General features: G+C 55.6%; 1 protein-coding gene across 2 annotated transcripts in view; it reads right to left on the bottom strand.

Annotated features, from left to right (window-relative positions):
- The window catches only part of MYLK (myosin light chain kinase), a 178,591-nt gene that overhangs the window by 67,154 nt on the left and 90,848 nt on the right, over positions 1-20,589 (bottom strand). For both annotated transcript variants that reach the window (XM_036242952.1, XM_036242953.1), the window contains exons 12-16: positions 20,066-20,263; positions 18,973-19,222; positions 13,499-13,570; positions 11,828-13,065; positions 5,717-5,833 (exon numbers count right to left, since the gene is read on the bottom strand). In XM_036242952.1, coding sequence (XP_036098845.1) covers positions 5,717-5,833; positions 11,828-13,065; positions 13,499-13,570; positions 18,973-19,222; positions 20,066-20,263 — 1,875 coding nt within the window. The remainder of the gene's footprint in view (positions 1-5,716; positions 5,834-11,827; positions 13,066-13,498; positions 13,571-18,972; positions 19,223-20,065; positions 20,264-20,589) is intronic.

Raw genomic sequence — 20,589 nt, 5'->3', positions numbered from 1 at the left:
CGTGAGAACGCAGCAAGGAGTGGGCTGGGAGGACCACGTGCTTAATCAAAACCAGCTTTGGGCTCACACAGCTGCCCAGGGGATAAAAATAATAGTAATAAAAGTTTAAGAGCAGCTTGCATTTTCTGTCTATTTTAATCAGTTGGTGATGAACTTGAACCCCATTTCTAGGACTGGGCCCCAGGGCTGGTGTCCTCTGCTGATCTGGTTGTGCCCCAAAGAAGCATGGGGGCGAAGATGGCAGAGGGGGCATGGGGCCCTCCATGTAGAGAGGAAAACGTGTCCTTATATGGACATTGCTCCCCCCTCCCACTCCCAGGCTGGCTCTGGACTCAGTCCTCCAGAGGCACATATTTGCTTCTCTCCCCCAAGAGGTCGGTTCCCTGAGCTCTAACCCCAGGTAGGGAAAGGAGGTGTAGGGAGGCTTTTGGGAAGGCGTCTGAGTTTCCAGAAGCCCCATGACGGGGCGGGGCAGAGGGGCTGGCCTCTCACTTTGCCTGAGAGCAAGCAGCATGCTGGCAAAACCCAGGGTCTAGTTAGGAAGCAGCCCCTTCCTGGCTGTGCCACTTGGTGACTGAGTCCTTAGGCAAGTTTCTGCACTTTTCTGAGTCTGACCTTTCCTCCAGGAAAATGGGAATAACACCACCTCAGCTGAGGAGTGAATGAGGCGTACAGTCATAACTGGCATTTATTGGATGCTTATCTGTGCCTGGCACCATGCCACATGCTTTATACGCTTGTTTCATGTTAAACCATACAATTCACCAATATTCAAGTGTTTCTGACCTACTAAAACACCGATTTTATTTAGTTACACTAATACACGTCAGTTGCCCGGGATGATATTAAGAATAAATGTGAAAAGAGTAGACTTATGAATCCGCAAGACCGAGGCCACCAGGAGCAGTGGGGTCTCAGTGTTCAGGAGCCAACACCTGGGTTTAAGTCCCACCCAGTAGTTATTAGCTGTGTGGCCCTCAGCAAAGACTCGGCCTCTGTGTGCCTCTGATCAGGCTTGTCTGCTCTCGCTGCCCTGCGTGGTTACTGGCGCTCTCCCGCTTGCCAGGTCCAATGGCCAAAGCCAGGCTCCTCTTATTCCCCTGGGCAGCAGCATCTGACGTACTGATCTCCTTCATTCCTTTCTTGTCCAAACTGGTCACCACTGGCTTCTGGGATACCCCTCCTGGATTTCTTCCTGCCTCATCGGGACCATTCCATCTGGTCTCCTGCGCAGGCTCTGTCCTGCCCTTCTTATCAGTGTTGGACTCTGCCTCCTCCCCTGCTCCTGCCGCAGCCACTCCTTGGGGCCTCCTTCGATCCCAGGGCATCCGATGGCCTCAGAGTGCACGGTTCTCCATATCCTGTCTCCAGTCCTGGCCTCCGCCCTCAACCCAGATCCATCTAAATGCCTATGAGACATGCCCACCTGGATGTCTCACAGGCATCTTACCCCACATGCATGGACTCTCGCTTGTTCCCCCCACGCTTGCATTCTAATCTTAGTGGGTGGCACCACCACTGGTCCACAGGCACTCCCCACAGACACGAAGAGTTGCCTTTGACTTCCCTTTCTTTCCATTTCCAATTCATTAGCCCATCCTATCAGCCCTACTATCAAAATAGATTGTGAATCTGCTCATCTTCCACCTCTCCCTTGGAGCTAAGCTGGACTATCGCAGCGACCTCCCAGAGGGTCCTCCTGACGCCCCCCCTTACACCTCGGGTCTGGTCGCCACACGGCCACCTGAGTGATCCTTCAGATGTTCAGTGCTGTCCCATCAGGCTGAGAATAAAATCCAGTGTCCTTGTTCGGCCCACATGGCCCGGCAGATCTGGTCACTGGTCTTCGTCAGCCTCGTGTCCCACTAGTCTGCCCCTTTTCAGGCTCAGCACCCTTCCTCCTTTCCTCTGCTTCTGGGGATGCCTCAGGCCTGGCCTTGCCTCAGGCCCGGCTCTCACCAGCACCTCTTCCTCTGACGTCGGACTTCTTCCCTCACTTCCTCCAGGGGTCTGTGCAGACGTCACCCGAGAGGCCTCACAGCCGTCCTCTCCAAGCAGCCTTCCCTCGCCCATCACCCCACTTTGCCTTTTTCAAACACGTGGCATTGCTGAGACTCTCCTGCCCATCGCATGACTGTCCCCCTCACCAGAATGTAAAGCCCGAGAGTAGAAACTTCTGTTTCCTTCACTGCTTTCAGCCCCCGATCCTGGAACAGGACCTGGCACAGGGAGGGGGCGGGTGCCCACGGAACCTTACCTCCTACCACACGTGCACCGCCCTCACGGGCACGAAGCCCCTGCTCTCACCAGCAGCTGAGGCCAGACGCCCGGGGCCAGGCTGGCTGGGGAAGGGCAGCCGGAGCCGGAAGGCCTGGAGGAGCCAGTGAGGGCACTGAGTGTCTTCTGATTCCTACAAAGGGCTTTGTTTCCTCACTTCTCAGCTGGGTCAGAGTAAGAGGGAGTGGGTGACTCAGGCCACATATGCGAAGGACTGCCCAGCAGGAAGGGCTGTTACTAAGGGAGACCTGGCATTCTTGGAGAGTGGACACTGCCATGTTATTCACTGGACAGGAGGCCATACCAGGCGCACTCAGGGTCAAGTCCTGCCAGGGTAACTCATCTGTGACTCCCTGTGCAGGGTGGCTCGGAGGGTGAGCGTCGAGACCAGAGAGACCGAGACACTGCATGTCCTGCATACACCATCTTCGCGACCTGGGAAGGCTGTCGACGCTCACTGAGCCTCAGTTTCCTCAGTGAGAAAGACACACTGCAGAACTAGTGCATAAACTAAAGATGCACGAGTCAGGCCTTGGAGGTTAGTTTTTTCTCTTCCTGAGTGAGTTTTCTGGCAAGTCCTCAGCTGCTCTAGGCTTCAGTTTCCTGTTGACACTGCCTCCTGTCACACTTAGGAGGAAAGGCAGTGTGACCATCACCAAGAAAGTGCACAGGAGGATCCCTTCTCCCGGGAAGAGACTCGAACAGCACGACTAAAACAGCCAGACCTGCTGTAGCACAAAGGCTGCCTCCCTTGACTTCACTATGAGAGGGAAACAGTAACTATATCATTACACTGGCCACAGATGTATAGTCTTAATGGTGTTTGGCACAGGCTGTGAGTGACAGTGCTGTCAGGGAGCAGGGCCCTGCTGGGCGGGGGAAGCCCGCCGGACCCAGCAACAGCTGCCTTCCCCACCCCTCATGGAGAGGGACCTCACTGCGCCTTGGGGGAATGCAGGACGGGTCCCTTCCAGAGACCAGGCAGGCAGCTGCAGATGGAGAGAGACTGGAAGGCCCCACAGAGCCTGGGCTTGAAGTTTAGTCATGGTTACATCATATGGCAAGCAGTTCTCCAATGTATCTTAATTCATGACTCATTTTCAGAATGTGATTTAAAACTCTGGGTCCTCTCTTCACAAAATCGCTCTCATCCTCAAACACAAAATTGTGCCCATAATTTCAAAGGGCACACGGCCCCGCTAGGATCTCCAAGTTGGGTGCTGTGGCCCTGGGAAGAGGGGAGAGCTGAGCAGAGCAGGAGACAGGCCAAGGACGGTCGGCTGTCAGAAGACGGCAGTCTTTTACCGTGTGCCCAGAGGTGGCACTTGACGGAGAGATAAAGCAAGAAGCCCACTGCATGGAGGACACTCACATGTCTCCAAGTGCAGCAGCAGGGAAAAGAGTGCTGTCCAGGGGCTTACCCTTTGTCTCTATAAAAACAAAACAAAGCCCAACGAATGGAGAGTCAGTCCTGTTAGCTCAGCTGGTCTACCTTAGATCCCTTTCCCTGCCCTCTCCAAAGACCCTGCTCCCAACCCACAGCCTGAGGCCAAACCCTGCAGAGACCTCTCTGCAGAAACTATAGATAAATAATGAAGGTCATCAAGATTAATGGAGAGAGCAAGAAAATGAACTGGAAAGAGACCAATTTGGGGGGGGGGGGGCCATAAATTGCAGAATGGATTCCCCAAAACTTTTTAAAAAGAAAGGCATCCCCAAGTGTATTCTGTAGAAGAAAAGGAAATTTTACTTAGAAAACAAAGTCTGGTTTTAAAAACAAACCATTCGCTGTTTCTCGAAAAGGTGCTGACTCCGTGCAGATACGAGAATGAATGGCGGCCCTGCCTCCGGCTCGCAGTGTAAGCGGCCCTCCCAGAGGGGTCGTCCAAGGGCACAGCTCCTCGTGAGCAGCCCAGCTTCCTTACAGGTTGGCTGGAACCGGCATGGGTCCCACATGAGGAGTGGGGCTGTCGGAGATAAGCTTCTGGGGTCAACGTCCCAGAAACACTATTTTTTTAAACCACAGCACCCATCTAAAAAGAAGCAGGATCCACCTGGGTGAGTGTCACACACAGGAGGAGCCAACCAGCAGCAGCAGCGGCCCCTACTCAGAGCCTCAAAACATGTTTCAAGCCCCCCTCGGAACTGACCACACACCTGGCCCGTCAAACCTGCTCCTAACCTGGGAGCCCCGTGGCAAGTTCGCTGGCAGAACTCTAGGGAGATGCGCAGTCTGACAGCCCCAGCTTCCCTGTTGGCTGTGGCAATTTGATGTGTGTTGTCATAGTGGGTACTTTTTAAAAAGACTTTTCTTTGTAAGACTCTCTTTTCTTCTCTCCCATTCATTGTATGTCATAGATCTCAGCTTTTGTGACCAGATGATAACACCCAGAATGGGGACGGAGGTTCTACGCCTTATGGACCGACAAAGAACTAGGTTAGAATTTAAGAGCCCAAGTGACCATACCCAGCAGTCAGAGCCGCAGAGCTGGTCTTCAAGATGCCTTCTTTGGACACGTTTTTAAATAGTATCACTAAAGGTTACTAACGAGCGCTTCAAGGGCAAGACATTGTTTTCCCCAAACTATGTCTTTAACGAGTTCTAAGCAAATAGTATAAAAAGAAAGGGTACCGGACTGATTTGGGATTCTGGCCCTGGTGTGTGGCCCAAGTGGGCCAGGGAACCTCATCCGGATGTACGCCCCCCTGATGGCCTCAGTTTTCTAGTCTGTAGAACGAGGGCGGTAGCCTGACCCATCACAGGTTTATTCCATTTCTGAGTCTCTAACCATGAGCTGCACACACGGGAGAAAGGAGCCACAAATACACCACCTCTTTTCCTCCGGACACACCCCCACCCCTCACAGCGTGGTCTTGCTCCTTCATCACCCAGAGACTCCCGCAGACCAGGCGGCCCCCTGTGCCCAGGCCTCCTCCCCTCCCCCTGCTGCGCCACTCTTACGCGGTCCTTCCTGCAGCCGCAGCCTGTCCCCTCTTGGAAGGCACGGGCCCAACTCACTCCTCCAGGAAGCCTCCACACAGACCCCCTTCTGCCCCTCCCAGGGCCGTCCTGCCAGCACTGGCACTTGTTCCCTGAGGCTTGTAGAAAACTCTGCCCTGCAGGCATTTTCCTGTGGGTGTGTCTTTTTTCCTCTTGCCCTGTGCCCAGCTTCCCCGTTCAGCAAGGATCTAGGGCGGGGCCAGGACTAGGGAGAGGTGGCGACAAGGTGAGCCCCTCCTCCTCCCCCTAGCCAGGAGTGGGGCAAGGCCACTAGGACCATCAAATAGGGCTCCCGCTTTCCTTCTTGTTGTGTTTCTGGAGAAGATGGCTTGACACCCACGAAAGGAATGCCTTGGGTAGGGACGGCAGCCTTGGGCGCAGTTCTCTTCAGGTATGGTGCAAAGGGAGGGTGTGATGGCGATGGGGGGCACGACCTACCGTCCACAGTGACTTGGCAGGAGCACTCAGCCTGGCCGGCGCCATTCTTGGCTACACACTTGTATAAGCCTCTGTCCTCTGGCAGTGCCTTCTCGATGGAGACGGAGCAGAGGGAGCCTGGAGAGGAAGAGGGAGAACTGCTGAGCGACCAGGTATGGGTCCACTGCCTGCCCTGGAGTGGGAACCAACCCGCCTCCCCACGAAAGCTGGGGCACTTTCTGCTGAAAACCCAGGTCCAAAATAATTGATCTGCAAACATACTCCCTCCTATTCCCCAACCCCCTTCCAGAGAGTTCTCTCATGAGGACGTTACAGAGAAGAGGTACAAAGAAGGGAAAGAAATGGGCTCTGCCATTAACACAGGGCCAGAGCAGAGGCACACAGGCCGTGCACACTGGGACGTCGCCAAGCGCGACGGCAGGAGGCAGGCGGCTTTAGGAGCGGTGGCCACTCGGCTCTGCTCGGCTTATAGCCGTGATTCTGCGAAGCATCTTAGACAAAGGAGCTCTGAGCAAAGAGGTGGGTGGCGAGGGTGGGATCCCTGTCCAGCAGGGGCACTGGCCTGTGGGATCTGTCGGGAGAAGGTGACCGTGGCCTGGGCCCCTGGAGCTGGTGTTTCAGGAAAGGCATCTGAGTTGAGAACGTGGGCTGGGAGAGGGGCACTCTGGACCTGCCTCCCTTCAGAGCCGGTCTTTCGTCACCTCAGAGAGAGGTGGAGAGGGCCTTCTACCCCCCGACTCTCACCAGAGGCACAAGAATGGAGGAATGACGCTAACTCTCTTCTAGGGAGAGAAATTTCCATTTATTTGGAAGGGTAGTAGAGGCTGAGATGACCTCTGGCCCCCAAACTCGAGGCTTAGAGGAAACAGACCCCATCGTGCAATTCCCCCTCCGTCGGAGACTGAGGCTCTGGGAGCCGAGACTCCCACTCCCGGTGCACATCCTGCTCAAATCCTTGATTGCCTTTCGGTTTCAGCCCCCAGCTGTCTTCGGCCCTAAACCAAGACAGTGGTGAGACCACAGGACAAGAGGAGCATTCAGACCACAGCCCTCGCCCCTCACCAGGGAAAGCGGCAGACAGGCAGCTTGGACCCCTGGCCACATGCTGGGCTGGGGGAGGCCCCCAGGCAGGCTTGGAGCCTCCGCTGGTGCAGATTGAAGAATCTGGTATTTCCTGTGGGACAGTTTATTCCTGACCTCCAGAAGCAAACAGTTTCCCAGAGTTTTTTTTGAGAAGCCTCAGCCTGGCGGGGAATTTTGAGAAGGAGGTGAGGGGGATGGGAATGGTTACCACAGAACAAGGAAACCAATGAATGGCTCAGCTAAACTGTCTTGGGGAGAGCCTCTCATGGTCCTGGAGCCGAGGACCCCGACCTGGCTCCTTTCCGAGTGTGTGGGGTATGGAGAGGACGGGGTGTGCACGGTGAGAGGGAGCGGCCTGGAGCCCTGGACACTGCTCCGAGGCTGCCCTCAGCCAGCAGGCCCTGGCTCCCCTGGCATGTCTGGACAGGGCACCTCAGCTCCAGGTCACCTCCTCAGGGACGGTGCCATCCAGGTCACTCCTAAGCTCTCTCAGCCATAGATGGACCTCGTGCCCTGAGCTCATCTTAATCAAAACATGTTTCTCAAGACCGCTGCTGAAACCGATGCCTGTCTCCCACACTTTATGAATGTTTTTCCTGGGCCTGGAATGCAATCACAGTAAAAAAAAAAAATATTTGCCATTCGGAGAATGACAAAAGCACATTTCTGCAGCAGGTAACCTGGTAAGATTTATGCAAAAGGAAGTCATGAGCATTGAATCAACTACAACCTACTTGGAAGAAGATAACATACAGGCATATCCAGTTCACCATGCTTCGGAGCCACCATGTTTTAAAAAAAAAACTGAAGGTAGCAACCTTTCACCAGCAGATTACAACTCGTTTTATTGCATTACGACTTGCTTATTCGCAGTGCTTTGGAACCAAACCCGCAATACATCCAAGGCATACCTGTAGTTTTTTAAAGGAAAAGAATCCTTCCTAACTCAGAGCTCTTGAGTGGATTGTGCCTCCAATGAAAAGGGACAGAATGCTGCCTCATACCTAGAAGGTGCTACATACATTCCTGTGTTTTGTAGGATGAATGTACAGAGGCTTTGAGAAAGCTTTTGCAAGATCTCACACTGAAGGCAATTAAAAATGAATCACTGGTTGACAACAGCAACAAAAATGAATCCGTGTTATTAGACTGGGAGACATGTTTGCCAGGAAAGAAGTCTGGCCTGGGGACAGGGAACAAGGCACAAGGATGAAAGTCCCTCTCGGCAGCACAAGCCCCCTGGGCTCATGAGCTCCCACTCCTGGGCTGAGGCTGCAGGTCCAGGAGGGCCTGGCGGGCCACCCCTTGGGTCTGGGGGGCAGGCCCAGCACTGTATGAGAACACCAGGCGTCCTGCCGCTCTGGGAGATGCAGGAAGGAGGACACCTCCACATGGCCCTCTGAGAATTAATGGACACTCCAACTGACCGGGCTGCTGTCACAATTCTTCTGCTCTTCTTGGCACTAAATGGGGTGGACATAATCCTGTTTCATGGGGCCTGTGGGCCACAAGCCCTATCCAAGTTACAGGTTCAGAGAAGCCCCCTGAAACCTGTAAATAGAGCATCCACTAGCAGGTTGCTCTATTGTTGATGTGGGGGGAGGAGAGCACAGGAGTCTCTTGTGGCCGAAGGTGGTGACAAGTCTCGGAAGGCATCCTGGAGAAAGTGAATCTTGGTCTTAGGAGAGGAGACAGCACAGGGTTCGGTGTAGTGGAACAAGACAAGTTCCAAGTCAGGAGGTGGGGCAGAGAGGATGCTGTGGAGGGCAAAGGGCTGGGAGACCCACAGAGCCGCCCCGTCCATCTTCCCTACAAAGCACCTCAAACCACAGCTTCCTATGTCCACTGACGCCGTCACTGCGACCGTCACCCAGACATGACACTCAGTGGTCTTCCACTCCCTCCTCTTCTCTACACCTCTACCCCATCCTTCCACGCCGAGGTTCTGTGAACTGTCCCTGCTTCCTGCACTGGCTGTGTCCTGTGGTGCCCAGGCCTACCGTGTTAGCTCAGGCCTCGCCGCCTTTCTCCCGAACCTCCTCAGCAGGCTCCTTGTCTTTGGGCACAGAGTCAATCAGGCCCCCTAAGCCCCAGCTTTGGGTGCACTGCACCTCATTCAAACTCTTTCATGGCTCCCTGTTCCTCAGTGTGACACCAGGTGGAATGCGGCCACGTCTCCTCTGCAGCCCAGACCGTGCTGTGAGCAGGCCTGCGCTTGGTGCTGCTGGGCCCCTGCCCGCGAACCCACACCAATCTTCCGGGCTGGGGGTCCTGGCCTACCGTCCGCCTTCCGATCTCGGCTCAGCTCTCTCCACTGGTGGCCCCCCACTCGGCGCCCTCTCCTCCTGCACCCAGAAGCTCACCAGAGCCACTCGACAGACAGTTTAATCAGTGAGTGTGTCCTCTCTTTCTATTGACTGACATCTCTCCAAGGGCCCGACTCCCACGGCGGGGCCTGCTGGAGTGGCCCCTGATAACGCACTAGGAGAGGCTTTCTGCTGCGCCCTGTTCAACCGAGGATCTGAAGACTTGGAGAGGGAAGCGCTGCAGAGGGAGTGGTGGACAGGAGGAAGTGGGCTGACACTCTGAGACAAGGCGCTCTCCACCGTGGCCAGACAGACAGGCCTGTCTCAGGGCAGGCTTCTTCCATTACAGTGGAAATACCAGAAATCTGGCAAGCCCTAGGGCACCACCCGTCTTTCAGCCTCTTGACCACCGTGGGCAGTGCTGAGGAAGAGCCGTTAGTATTTTTCTTTGAGAGACCATTCTCTAGGTGAGCTGATCGATCACGAAAGGTTTCTCAGCTGCACCAGGATGCTGATATGCTAACGAGAATGACCTCAGAGGTAACGTGTCCTGGTGGTTTAGGTCTCAGAACTGCCTGCATTCAAACCGCAGCCCTGCCACTAACCAGCTGTGCAACCCTGAGCAAGGTGCTGACCTCCTCTGTTAGATGGGCAGTGCAGTGGTTACGAGGGTTAAATGAGTGAAGAGCGTAAGATGTCTAGGACAGTGTTGGGCACACAGTGTTCAGTAAATGCCAGCTATTCTTATTTTTCAAAGGAGAATTGCAAATATTCGGAGTATTTTTTAAAGTTGGATTTGCTGTCTCCATAATCCCCTCCCACCCCCTTCCCAGTCTCTATCTTCTTATGCTGGCCTTCTTTTCATTTCTTCTTCCTCTGCTTTGGGCCGAAACTGTCCCTCTGAGAGTTTCTGGGCGAGGTGACGCTGGCGAGCCAGGCCTCTGGGCCCTGTACCTCTCAGCAGCCAGAGACGGAACGGACTCCAGGCGCTCGGGGCGATAGCAGCCCACATCTGAGGGCTCAGGTGTGTCTAGGCCAGGGCTGAGGTCTGCTTGTGTTGCTCAGCTGAGTGGATTATTTGTAAGTGGCTGCTGGTGGCTCTGCAGGTTCCCTGCAGGTCTCCGAGCAGCTATCTGAATGTCAGTCTCCCTGAGGCTGGTGCTGCCATGGACATCACGTCGTGCAGGCCTGTGTGTGCCACACATGCCCCAAGGACGGTAGCTGCCCACCCTCCGACCTGCCTGGGAAATGCTCCCGATCAAAGCTGTGGATCGGTTTTACCAAAGACGTTCCAGTTGGGAGGGGCCCATGGGGGTGACGGAGGCTGTGGCATCCACTGCCCTGGACACCTTGCCCACCATGGTAACCTCACGCCCACCTAGGTGTGGCAGGCTGGCCAGGCAGCGGCAGGGGGAGGAATGAGATGACTTCTGGAGGGCCCTACCAGTATGGCTCTATCCATGTGGGAAAGTCGTCCTGTCAACACAGTAGCAGAAAAGAAAACATTTTTTTTCTCCTGGCCAATTTCCCCTCTACTGCTTCAGCATTTAGATTCATTAAAATACTCTGCTGTTCCAGGTCTGCTGTCTAAGATGCAGAGGGAAAAGAGGAGCTGCACCGTGAGCGGAGGGGCTGCTGCTAACTTCAAGCTTCAGGCTGGCTTTCAGGAGGAAGGACGGACACAGGTCCAGGGGCCGGGGACAGAGAGGAGAAGTGCAGTCGTAGGACTGGAAGGAGAGCCGCACAGTGTGGGGGTGCTTCTGACACCCCAGCTGATCTGGCTTTGACGGGGCCTGTCCTCCTGGGCCTTTGCTGTGGCAGCTGGCTGCCCCAAGGGGAGTGCCACTTCCCGGGGAGCTGCGCACCTGCCCTGCCCCGCGGCAGCCTCCAGCTCAGGCCAGACTGCTCCCACGCTAGCACCAGAGTGGGTGAGGGAGTCTGCTGCTGGTCTCGGAGCTCTCTCCCAGGCTTGGGCTTCACAAAAACATTTCAAACCAAATTGAGGGTCTATGGAAAATACCCCTCTTATCCCCACCGCTTCTCCAGAACTCCAGACCCCGAAAGGCCCCAGATGGCAGGCCTTAGGGCACCCCCCCTCTCCTCCCCACCACCCAAGAATGTGAAATAGCAGCAAACAGAAGTCTCATCCAAATTAGGAAGCGAGCTGCTCTGTCGGCGGTGAGTGTGAGCCATAGGGGATGTTAGGAGTATGGGCTCCCCCACAGGTCCCTTCAGACCCACAATGTTATCAAGACTTCAGTTGCTGACCCCAAATCAGTCCTGTGCCATCCCATCACTCACAGCCTTCCCCAAACACAAAATGTTGCTGCAGAAGCAGCTGCGAGCTCAGAACCCTGGGTGGGCTCCAGCTCCCGGGCCTCCATTTCCAAGCCGGGGAGCTGTCTTCTCCAAGCTGGAGCTGTGGGGTGTTCGTGCAGGCCCCCATGTGCCCCGAGGAAGCCGCTGCTGGGAGGGCTGGGAGGGCTGGGAGGGCTCTGCTGGGCTGATGCTGAGACCTGGGCATGTGCCACAGAGCCAGACTCCTACCCACACCCCCGGGAATGGAGTGGGTACCCACATCCCCCGAGGGGGGCACCTGTCCTGTGAGTGAGGGGAACACAGAGGCTCTGGGCTATGAGTGTGCTCAGTAAGACCAAGCCTCCATGAGCTGACAGTGACCCTCATGCAAAAGCCCCTGCCCTCCAGCCCCTGCCCTCATTACCTTCTTGGGAGAGGATGATGAACTTGGTGGTCTTGAGTGTCTTTCCATTCAGCGTCCAGGTGATGGTGGCCGGGGGGTCAGAGGACACCTGGCACTGGAGCAGCAGCTTCTCGCCCTCTGCCACATGCACGTCTCGCAGTCTCTCCGTGAAGACTGGGGCTGCCCCTGGGCTCTCGGACCTTTTCCCAATATCTGTGTCTCCTGAATGCCCCCTCTTGCAGTTCACATCATTCTTAACCTCCTTCTTGAGTTCTTCTTTCCCGGCTGGTTTTGGGGTCTCAGCTGGCTTGGCGTTGCCCACAGGTTTCAGGGTCTCGGCCGGTTTGGCGTTGCCCAAGGATTTTGGGATCTCAGCTGGCTTGGCATTGCCCACAGGCTTCAGGGTCTCGGCCAGTTTGGCGTTGCCCAACGGTTTTGGGATCTCAGCTGGCTTGGCATTGCCCACAGGCTTCAGGGTCTCAGCCGGTTTGGCATTGCCCAACGGTTTCGGGATCTCAGCTGGCTTGGCATTGCCCATGGATTTTGCAGTCTCAGCTGGTTTGGCGTTGCCCACAGGTTTTGGGGTCTCAGCAGGCTTGGCATTGCCCATGGGTTTTGGGGTCTCGGCAGACTTGGTGTTGCCCACAGGTTTCAAGGACACTAGAGGTTGGGCATTGCCCACGGCCTTGGGACTTTCTGCCACCTTGGCATTCAAAGTCTCAGCATTGTTGCTGCCATTCTCTGCTGGCAATTTTTTCTTGCTGCCCAGCACCGAGCGAAAATCTGGGGTAGCAGGTTTGGCAGGCGGTACCTTCTCAGGCACTGGGGTCTTGGGAGTCCCCTTCTTGGCCAAGACGGAGCGGAAGTCGACCTGCTGGGGACTGTGTACCTTCCTCTCTTCCTCGGACACCGTCTTTGGCTTCACTTGCCGCTGCAGGTTGGCGCGGAAATCCATCTGCTCAGCTGGGATCTCCTTCAGGTCTTCTTCCAACACGGTCTTGGTACTCACCTTCTTCCCCAGGAGGTCACGGAAGTCCAGCTGCTCCACCTCCTGCTGGCGGATGGCCTCCTCCGTGTGCTGCCGGGTCTCCACACGCCTCTTCAGCACCCCTCGCACCCCTTCGCCGTCTTCCTCCTCTGGCCAACCGTGCCCTCTTGCTGGCCAGCTAGGCCTCAGGGTCCCATAGCATCCACCATCAGCACCATCAGCACCAACTCCTCGGCCACAAAGGCCCTCACAGCTGGCAGGCTCCCTCCCCCTGCAGCCAGTGAGGGAAAAAAGGAAAGTAGCAGGAGGAAAAGGGGCCGGGTGAAAAAGAAACATCAGGGGAGAGCAAATCCCTGAGGGAGGGAGGGCAGAGGGGAGGGGGAAGGCATGGTGGGGGCTGGCCAAGCTGTGTTTATAGAAGGGAACATTGGTGAGAGGCGCTTGCTTGCTTAGCTGGTTTGTTACATCGGTAATGACTTCAGTAGCCTTATAAGGGTGTGTGCAAAAAAAAAAAAAAAATTCACCCTTCTCTCCTCCCCAGCTTTCCCTCCCTCGTTTGCCTTCCAATCGCTCCCTCTTGGCTTGGTCAGCCTCAGCTGGAGGACACAAACAAGCTGGGCTGCTGGGCTGGGCCTGCAGGGGCCAGGAAGAAGCTAGTGGGTGGTGGCATGGGGCCTGCCAGTCAACTCCTGGGGGGCACTCACCGCAGGGGGGCTCGGGTAGGGCTGCTCTGCAGCATCAGTGACACCTGGCAACTGCATTCGCCAACCCGGTTCCTAAAGATCAAGGATCAGTTCAGATCAAGAGTCTCTCCAAGCTGAGGGCTCCTTAGGCCGAGGGCTGTGATGAGGGCAGGGCAAGCAGGAGCTTGACCACCGGCTGGCTGCTGGCTCCAGGAAAGATGGGTCCTGCTCTGACGGTGCCCCCAACATGCCCACTGCAGATCTAGATTCAGGGCAGGCTCCCGCCCTCCCCTCCCCCTTAGCTCGCCAGAATCTTCTGGACAACAGCTAAGATAGGCATCCAGAAGTAGAAATACTTTTCTGTAAGCACATCACAAAATCTAATCAACCGGTCGCTCAGTCACTGAAAGAAGAGTGACGACCACACCTGATGGGGCTGTGGTGGAGCTGCTCGTCTAGACTGTGCGGCCTCGGTCAGCCTGCCCAGCACCTTGGGTTTGACGCTGTGCTCCCTTAACACAGGGCTGGTTACTACAGTCTCCTCACAGGGTCCCCCATCCGCTACTTCCCCTCAGCCTCCTCCTGAAATGAAAGCACCTCTAATCCTACCCATTGGCTAGTGCCCTCAGATCAGAACTTTTTGTATTGAAACCTAGCAGGTGTCTCCCTAAAGGATGGTCCTTTCTCTTCTTCCTTCAGATGGGGGAGGCTCTGGACTCTTCAACCCACTGTTAACACTGTTCAGTCTCCCTGAGCTGGTGGTTGGCCAGCTGAGGCCCCTCTGCTCAGCGGAGTGGCTATTCCAAGCGTGGGCGCTGTGGACATAGGGCAGCAGCGCAGCCCTGGGGCCCAAGGCTGCCCTCTGCTGGTGTTTCTGAGCTCTGACCAGCCAAGAGGTCCTGCTCTGACGGGGAAAGGGAGTAGGTCTGAGAGCCCAGGGCAACTCTTCATGCTGATAACCACCCACTTTATACAGCACCCTCCAGCCTTCAAGATTTTCCCATCCGTTGTTTTTCTTGTTCCCAAACAGCCCAGTGAGGTATAGAGAACCATTATGCCCATGTGAAAGGTAAGGAAAGGCTCAGGGGCTTATCCAAGGCCATGCTGGGGTTGTGGCGTCTCCCAGTCGTTCCGCTGCACACAGCCCTCTTACCGGCGCTCCGGGGGCTGAGGCACGCCTTACCTCCTAGCACAGATGTGCCAAGCTCTGTGACAGCTTCCTTACAAAATCCATCTCGTTGATATATGACAGCTCTGGGAGGCTGGGTCAGCACCATTTTTATAGGTAGGAAAAATGAGGCTTATAATGGTAAAATAATTTGCCTAAACTCACAGAGCTAACTAGCAGGGAAAGAGGCTGGGACATGCGTCTCCCTGAATCCAACACCTGTGACCTTCCTACCCCACCCTACAGTGCTCATCAGTACAAATCTGTTCTGGGACATGTGCTTGTGCCTGTCTATGTGTGTATGTCAGCTCAACCACATGCACGCATTCCCATGTATGTGAGGTTGACCTGGGGGCACCTGCACCTGCAGGTCCGTGGTTGTCACCCCACATGAACAGACATCTGAGCACGCGTTCATGGAGCTCTGCTCCCCGTGGAGGGCCGACCCTGGGTCAGACACTGGCAGCCCATGGCCCCGCATATGATTCTCGGGGCTCTGTGCTGCTGCTCATTCCCCGGTCCTAGCACCATTTGAAGGGAGGAGAGGTTGGTCTATGCTGCCCCATCCCTCCTCTAATCTGTGGGGTCCCCTCTTGGCCACCTCCCTCAGTGCTCGAGTCTCAGGGGGGCACAGATTCAAGGTTCAGGGAGCCTCATGCCTGGAAAGTCAACAGCCCACAGTGCTCCTTTGCTCAACCAGCAGCAGTTAGGCACCTCCTCGGTGCCAGGCCCTGGGAAGGCTGAGAGGCCCTCATGACGCCCTGAACACTCGACACAGAAGGCCATGGCACTGGGGTCCACTTGTAGAGTAAGCACGGGAGGTGATTTGGGGGAGAGGCCCAGCCCCTGGCACCCAGAAACAGGCCAGTCTTCCCCACTTTCTCTCGGGCGCAGGGAGCGGCGCGCAGGGCTGGCGTGAAGCAAGGGCACAGGGTGCCCAGGGGCCAGGTTTTCAGCATCTCCTTAACCGGGTTTCCTCCTGTCACCAGCAGAACACAGCCCAGAGGCAGAAACCAGGAGCAGACACTGACCAGATGGTCCTGCTCTACCCCAGCCAAGTTCCGCAGAAGCTTTAAATGGTGGGGCGTCCTGACTCCTGGGCCGAGTAAGCTCTACCTCCCTGGGGGGGACACAGGTGAGGGCTTCTGTTATTTTCCACTCCCTGCCCTCAGCCCCTCCCAGGCCTCACCCAGAGCCCCCGGGCAGTCCGAGGCAGATGGGAGGTGGAGAACTTGGGATTCCATGGCTGGCCCCCTAAGTGAATCATCCCTACGGGTGGTCTCGGGGTCATGCCTTCTGCAGCCACGAACTTAAATCTCTGCAGGGCCTTTGAGGCAAATCCTGGTTCGTTCACAGCTTGCAAAGGTTAGAGAGGCCTACTGCCTGGGACCTACACACCAGATACCTAAGCAGCTGGAACAGGCTTGGGGGCCACGTTGGTATCTTCATATTCTCAGTTTCAGTCTGTGCAGGGGCTGAGGCTGAGGCCCGCCCCTTGCCCGGCCCAGGGCTGCCCCGAGGATGTGGGGCCGGCACCCTGTAAGCCGCACCTTTCATAAACCAACAGAGCCCTTTGGTGCCACCTCCTAACCCCCAAATAAGAAGCCCCCTCCGTGGGTACAAGGCCTTAGATCCCGTTCTACTCTAAACCACCCACCGCTGGAATCGAGTTCATATGCAAAATTTGTTTAAAGATTTAATTTCCTGGGAAGCTAAAATCTTTCAAATATTTCAGCTGGAACATGGAGGACACTTCTTGATGTGTCCCCTTTTGGTTCTGCAGACAAGAGCTAGGGAAGAGAAGGGGAGGTAGAAAGCGCCCACCACAGTTACCCCTGCCCCAGCCCTCCACCTGCCTCCTCCCAGCCCCCCGCCCGCCGGCCTCTTCGAAGGGCGTTCTGTCCTGCTCCAGGCCCGAGTTCTGTCAGGATGAGAAAAGCAAGAGGGGAGCGAGGCCCCGGCAGGCCTGGCACACGTTCCCCAGAACTTTCCACTGACTTGCTCCTTCTCAGCTGGGGACAAAGCCAAGGCCAAGGCACCAGCCTCCCAAAGGAATGAAAAGACTGGACTTTGGGGCGGGAAGAGGGGCAAGGGCTGCGGGGGTGGGGACTCGAGTGCGATTTCCCAGGTTCCCTGAGTTCCCAGTGCGCCTGGGAGAAACCAGGAATGAAAGAACATCTGATTTAATGACAGAGATGAGGATTCTGATCTGGGCTCTGCTGCTGGCCTTTGGGTGGCCAACAGCAAGCCCGTGACCCTGAGACCTCAGTTTCCCCCATTATTAAATGAAGAGGCGGCTAGATAACATCTGAAGTCCCTTCCAACTGGGACGGTCTCAGTTTTATGACTGTCCCCAGCTGGGCCCAGACAGTCTGCCTGCCGACCTCGGTCCAGCCCTCCGCGCTGGCCTGGCCGCCTTCCCACAGCTGTGCTGTGCCCTTCCCTCCGCTCTCCTGCCCAGCCTGCCCCACAGGCCCTCCGCCGTCCAGCCGTTCTGTAGTTGCTAAGCCTCAGCCTGTTTCCCTCAAAATGCCCCCAAAGCTCCTCTCTTTTAGGATGTCTGGTTTGACTGATGTAACTGTCTCAAAGCACTACTCCTTCCACACAGACCAGCGCTGTTCTCACATATAATGTTTCCATAATTTGTACTGGCCTGGGAGAGAGGAAGAGTATATCTTCTTCCTATTTTGGATGAAGATTGGCCTTCCTCAGAATAACTGGTTCGGGCGCGAGGCAAAGACCACTGGTGGGCTCTGAGCATACTACTACTGCTTGGAGCGGCATGACTAGCCAGCCCACAACCATCTTATCAGCCGACCACAGATGTGTCATGAGCTCAGCTGAGATTTGTTGAGACCTTCCTGCTCAGCAGGACTTCCTAGCAGATACGCAGACTCCTAAGAAATAATAATGGCTATTTTTCAAAGCCACTAAGTATGGGGGTGGTTTGTTACGCAGCGAAAGCCAGCTGAGCAGAGTATAAAGCACATGCGCAGAAAGGACCCCCGTGGAGGGGGCGCCTACCAGGTTTTGTGATGATTGTAGGAACAATGCTGTATCATGGCAGTAGCCGTGGCATGTCGTAGCTCAGAGCCTCAAACACGATGGGCTCAGCACAGGGAAACACTGTATTCAGGAGAGCAAGCCCCTTACAAAGTGGCCAAGCACCTGAGCCAGGGCAGGCCCAGCCATCCCTGGGACGTGGCCCAGCATCCTGTCTGCAGAGTCAAGGTGCAGACAGGCGCCCTTCGTCAGTGCTTACACCAACCAGGGGCTGGCGTGTCTCCATCAGCCCGGGGTTGGCATGGTGTTTTAAGAGATCATTTTAAAAGCAGAAGAAGAACGTTTCTGGATCGCATTCATTTAACAGACCGCTACCACATGCCGGCCACAGGCCAGACATGGAGCAGGCATTGGCAAGGGGGCAGTGTGCCTTCCTGGAGCTTCCCTTCCCATGCAACCTAGAAAGACCTTGAAACACAAGAAAAGGAATGCGGAGAGTTAACTTCCCTGCTGTGCTTTAAACATGTCTGTGACTCCTTCAACACTCCTCTCTCCAAATGAGGAACTTAATTCTACTCCTCTTGAGCATGAACTGTACTTAGTGACCCACTTCTAACCAACATAAAGTGTGGCAGAAGTGATGGTGTGAGACTTCTGAGGGTAGGTCATAAAAGACACCGCAGATCCCAGTGCGTCTTCTCTCGGATCACTAGCTCTGGGGAAGCCAGCTGCCATGTCATGAAGACACGCAAACAGCCACCTGGTGAGGTCTGCACGGCCAGGAGCCTGCTGCCAACAGCCCGTGAGTGAGCCATCTCGGAAGTGAATTCTCCAGCCTCAGGCAAGCCTTCAGACACTGCAGCCCCTCCGCATCTTCGATGCAACCTCATACAAAACCTTGGGCCAAAAATCACCTAGCTAAGCTGTTCCAAATTACAGAGCCATAGAAACTATGTGACAATTACTGTTTCAGACGCTAAGTATTGGGGCGATTTGTTACACAGCAAGAGATAACTGATACATTCCGTCTACCTCGTTTTTCCCATTTTAATCCATTCTTCCCTCCTTCACGTTCTCCATACACCAGATGGTGGGGACAGAAGCAGGTTGTGAAGACAGAAGACTGTGAAGAAGGGAGCCCAGAGGGAAGGTCCCCAGGGACGTCTGCTGTATTGTGGTGGAAGAAGCGAGAGCACGGCAGCAGCACTGCGTCTGCCCTTCTTCCCCGTGGAGCCCAGCCCCACGTCATCGTGCTTCCTCTGGCTCGTCGCAGGTGGGAACTTGGACAGGAGGCAGGAATTTGGGGGCAGGACATGTAACTCACTTGAGCAGGATTTCATACTGGCCGGCATGCCAGGGCTGCACATCCTTTAGAACCAGGGTGAACACGTCCTCATTCTGCAGCACCTCGAAGTGGCCGGTGTCTCTGGAGAGGGCTTTGCCATCGCGAAGCCAGTGCACAGTGGGGAAGGGGTCACCAGCTATGGCACAGGAGATGAGGACACTCTGGCCCAGGGAGGCTGTCACCGAGCGAGGCTTGCTGATGAACCAGGGCTGGGTGCCATCCTGAGGCTCTGGAAGTTGGCAAAGGGTTGAGTTAGAGAGGGAGGCCTTCCAGGAGAGAGGGTCCACTCCTTCCCATAGAGGTGAAAGTTGGAAGACAGAATGTATCCCAGATAACAGCTTGTCCGGAAATCATTTTTATTGGATACACTGATACAGCATATCCTTCTCACGGCCAATCTGTCTTGGCTACATTCTCAGAAGATAATGTTAACATAAATTGTATATCCAAAGCAAGGGGAGGCAGCCCAGTGTGTGCAGGGGCCCTGGGCTGGGCACCAATGGTCTACATCAGATGTGATGACTGAGTGCCTTCTGTGTGCTTACATGGAGGCTCTCTAAAGGCAGGAACCCCAGTGAGCTGCAGCCATGTCAAAAGCGCCAGCCTGTGGCATGTGTTATGAGATTTCCCTCCTAGCACTCTATGCTACTGTCACCAGAGACCAGAGAGCGCAGGGACTCCAGAAGGCAGGAAACAGCCCTGGCCGGTTTGGCTCAGCGGTTAGAGCGTCGGCCTGCGGTCCAGAGAGACCCGGGATCAGTTCCCGCTGAGGGCACATATCTCGGTTGCAGTTTGTCCCCGGCCCTGGTTGGGTCGTGGGGGTGGCAGCCACTCAATGTGTACCTTTCACGTCAATGTTTCTCTCTCTCTCTCCCCCCCACTCTGTCTGAACAGAAAATGGAAAAATGTCCTTGGGTGAGGATAGGAAAAAAAAAGAAGGCAGGAAAGCGCAGCCTGGCGGGGTCCATGCTGGAAACAGAGCAGGCCCACATGGGCTCCTCACCTCCAGACCGCTTTTGGAGAGCCCACGGCAGCACCCGCCCCACCCCGCCCTGGCGCTGCTCAGCCTCACCTTGCACGGTGAGCACGGCCTGGGTGCGGACCTCTCCAGTGCTATTCCAGGCCTCACAGGTGTACGTGCCCGTGTCCTCTGGGAACACCTCCTGGATACACAGGCTGTGCCGAGTGCCTCTCTGCTCGAAGTGGAAGTCCTCCGACTCCTGGATCTCATTCCCGTTGTGAAGCCAGATGACCTCAGGGGGTGGAATCCCTGCACAGGGAGGAGGGTCAGGCACTGGTCAAGGAGGTGCTTCCCAGAGCCGTGTGGCAACTCTGCACACAGCCCCGGGACACGGTAGTAAACACGTGACTGAACCAGGCCTCAGAGTCCCTATCCGGACCGTCCTAGCTGACGGCCTCACGGGTGCCTTGGGAGGAGGAGGTCCAGCCCCCAGCCCAGGGAACAGCAGACTGCAACCGCATTAAGCACAGAAAGCATCCGATGCGCACTCCTCTAAATACTTCACCAGGGTTTGCGGAAACGAAGAAGAACCCAGAAGTGAAAAAATACGATTTCACAAATGAAAAAGAAAACCC

Source organism: Molossus molossus, unplaced genomic scaffold (assembly GCF_014108415.1).
Source record: "Molossus molossus isolate mMolMol1 unplaced genomic scaffold, mMolMol1.p scaffold_m16_p_5, whole genome shotgun sequence".
Taxonomy (NCBI): Eukaryota; Metazoa; Chordata; class Mammalia; order Chiroptera; family Molossidae; genus Molossus; species Molossus molossus.
This window is presented reverse-complemented; position numbering and strand designations above follow the sequence as displayed.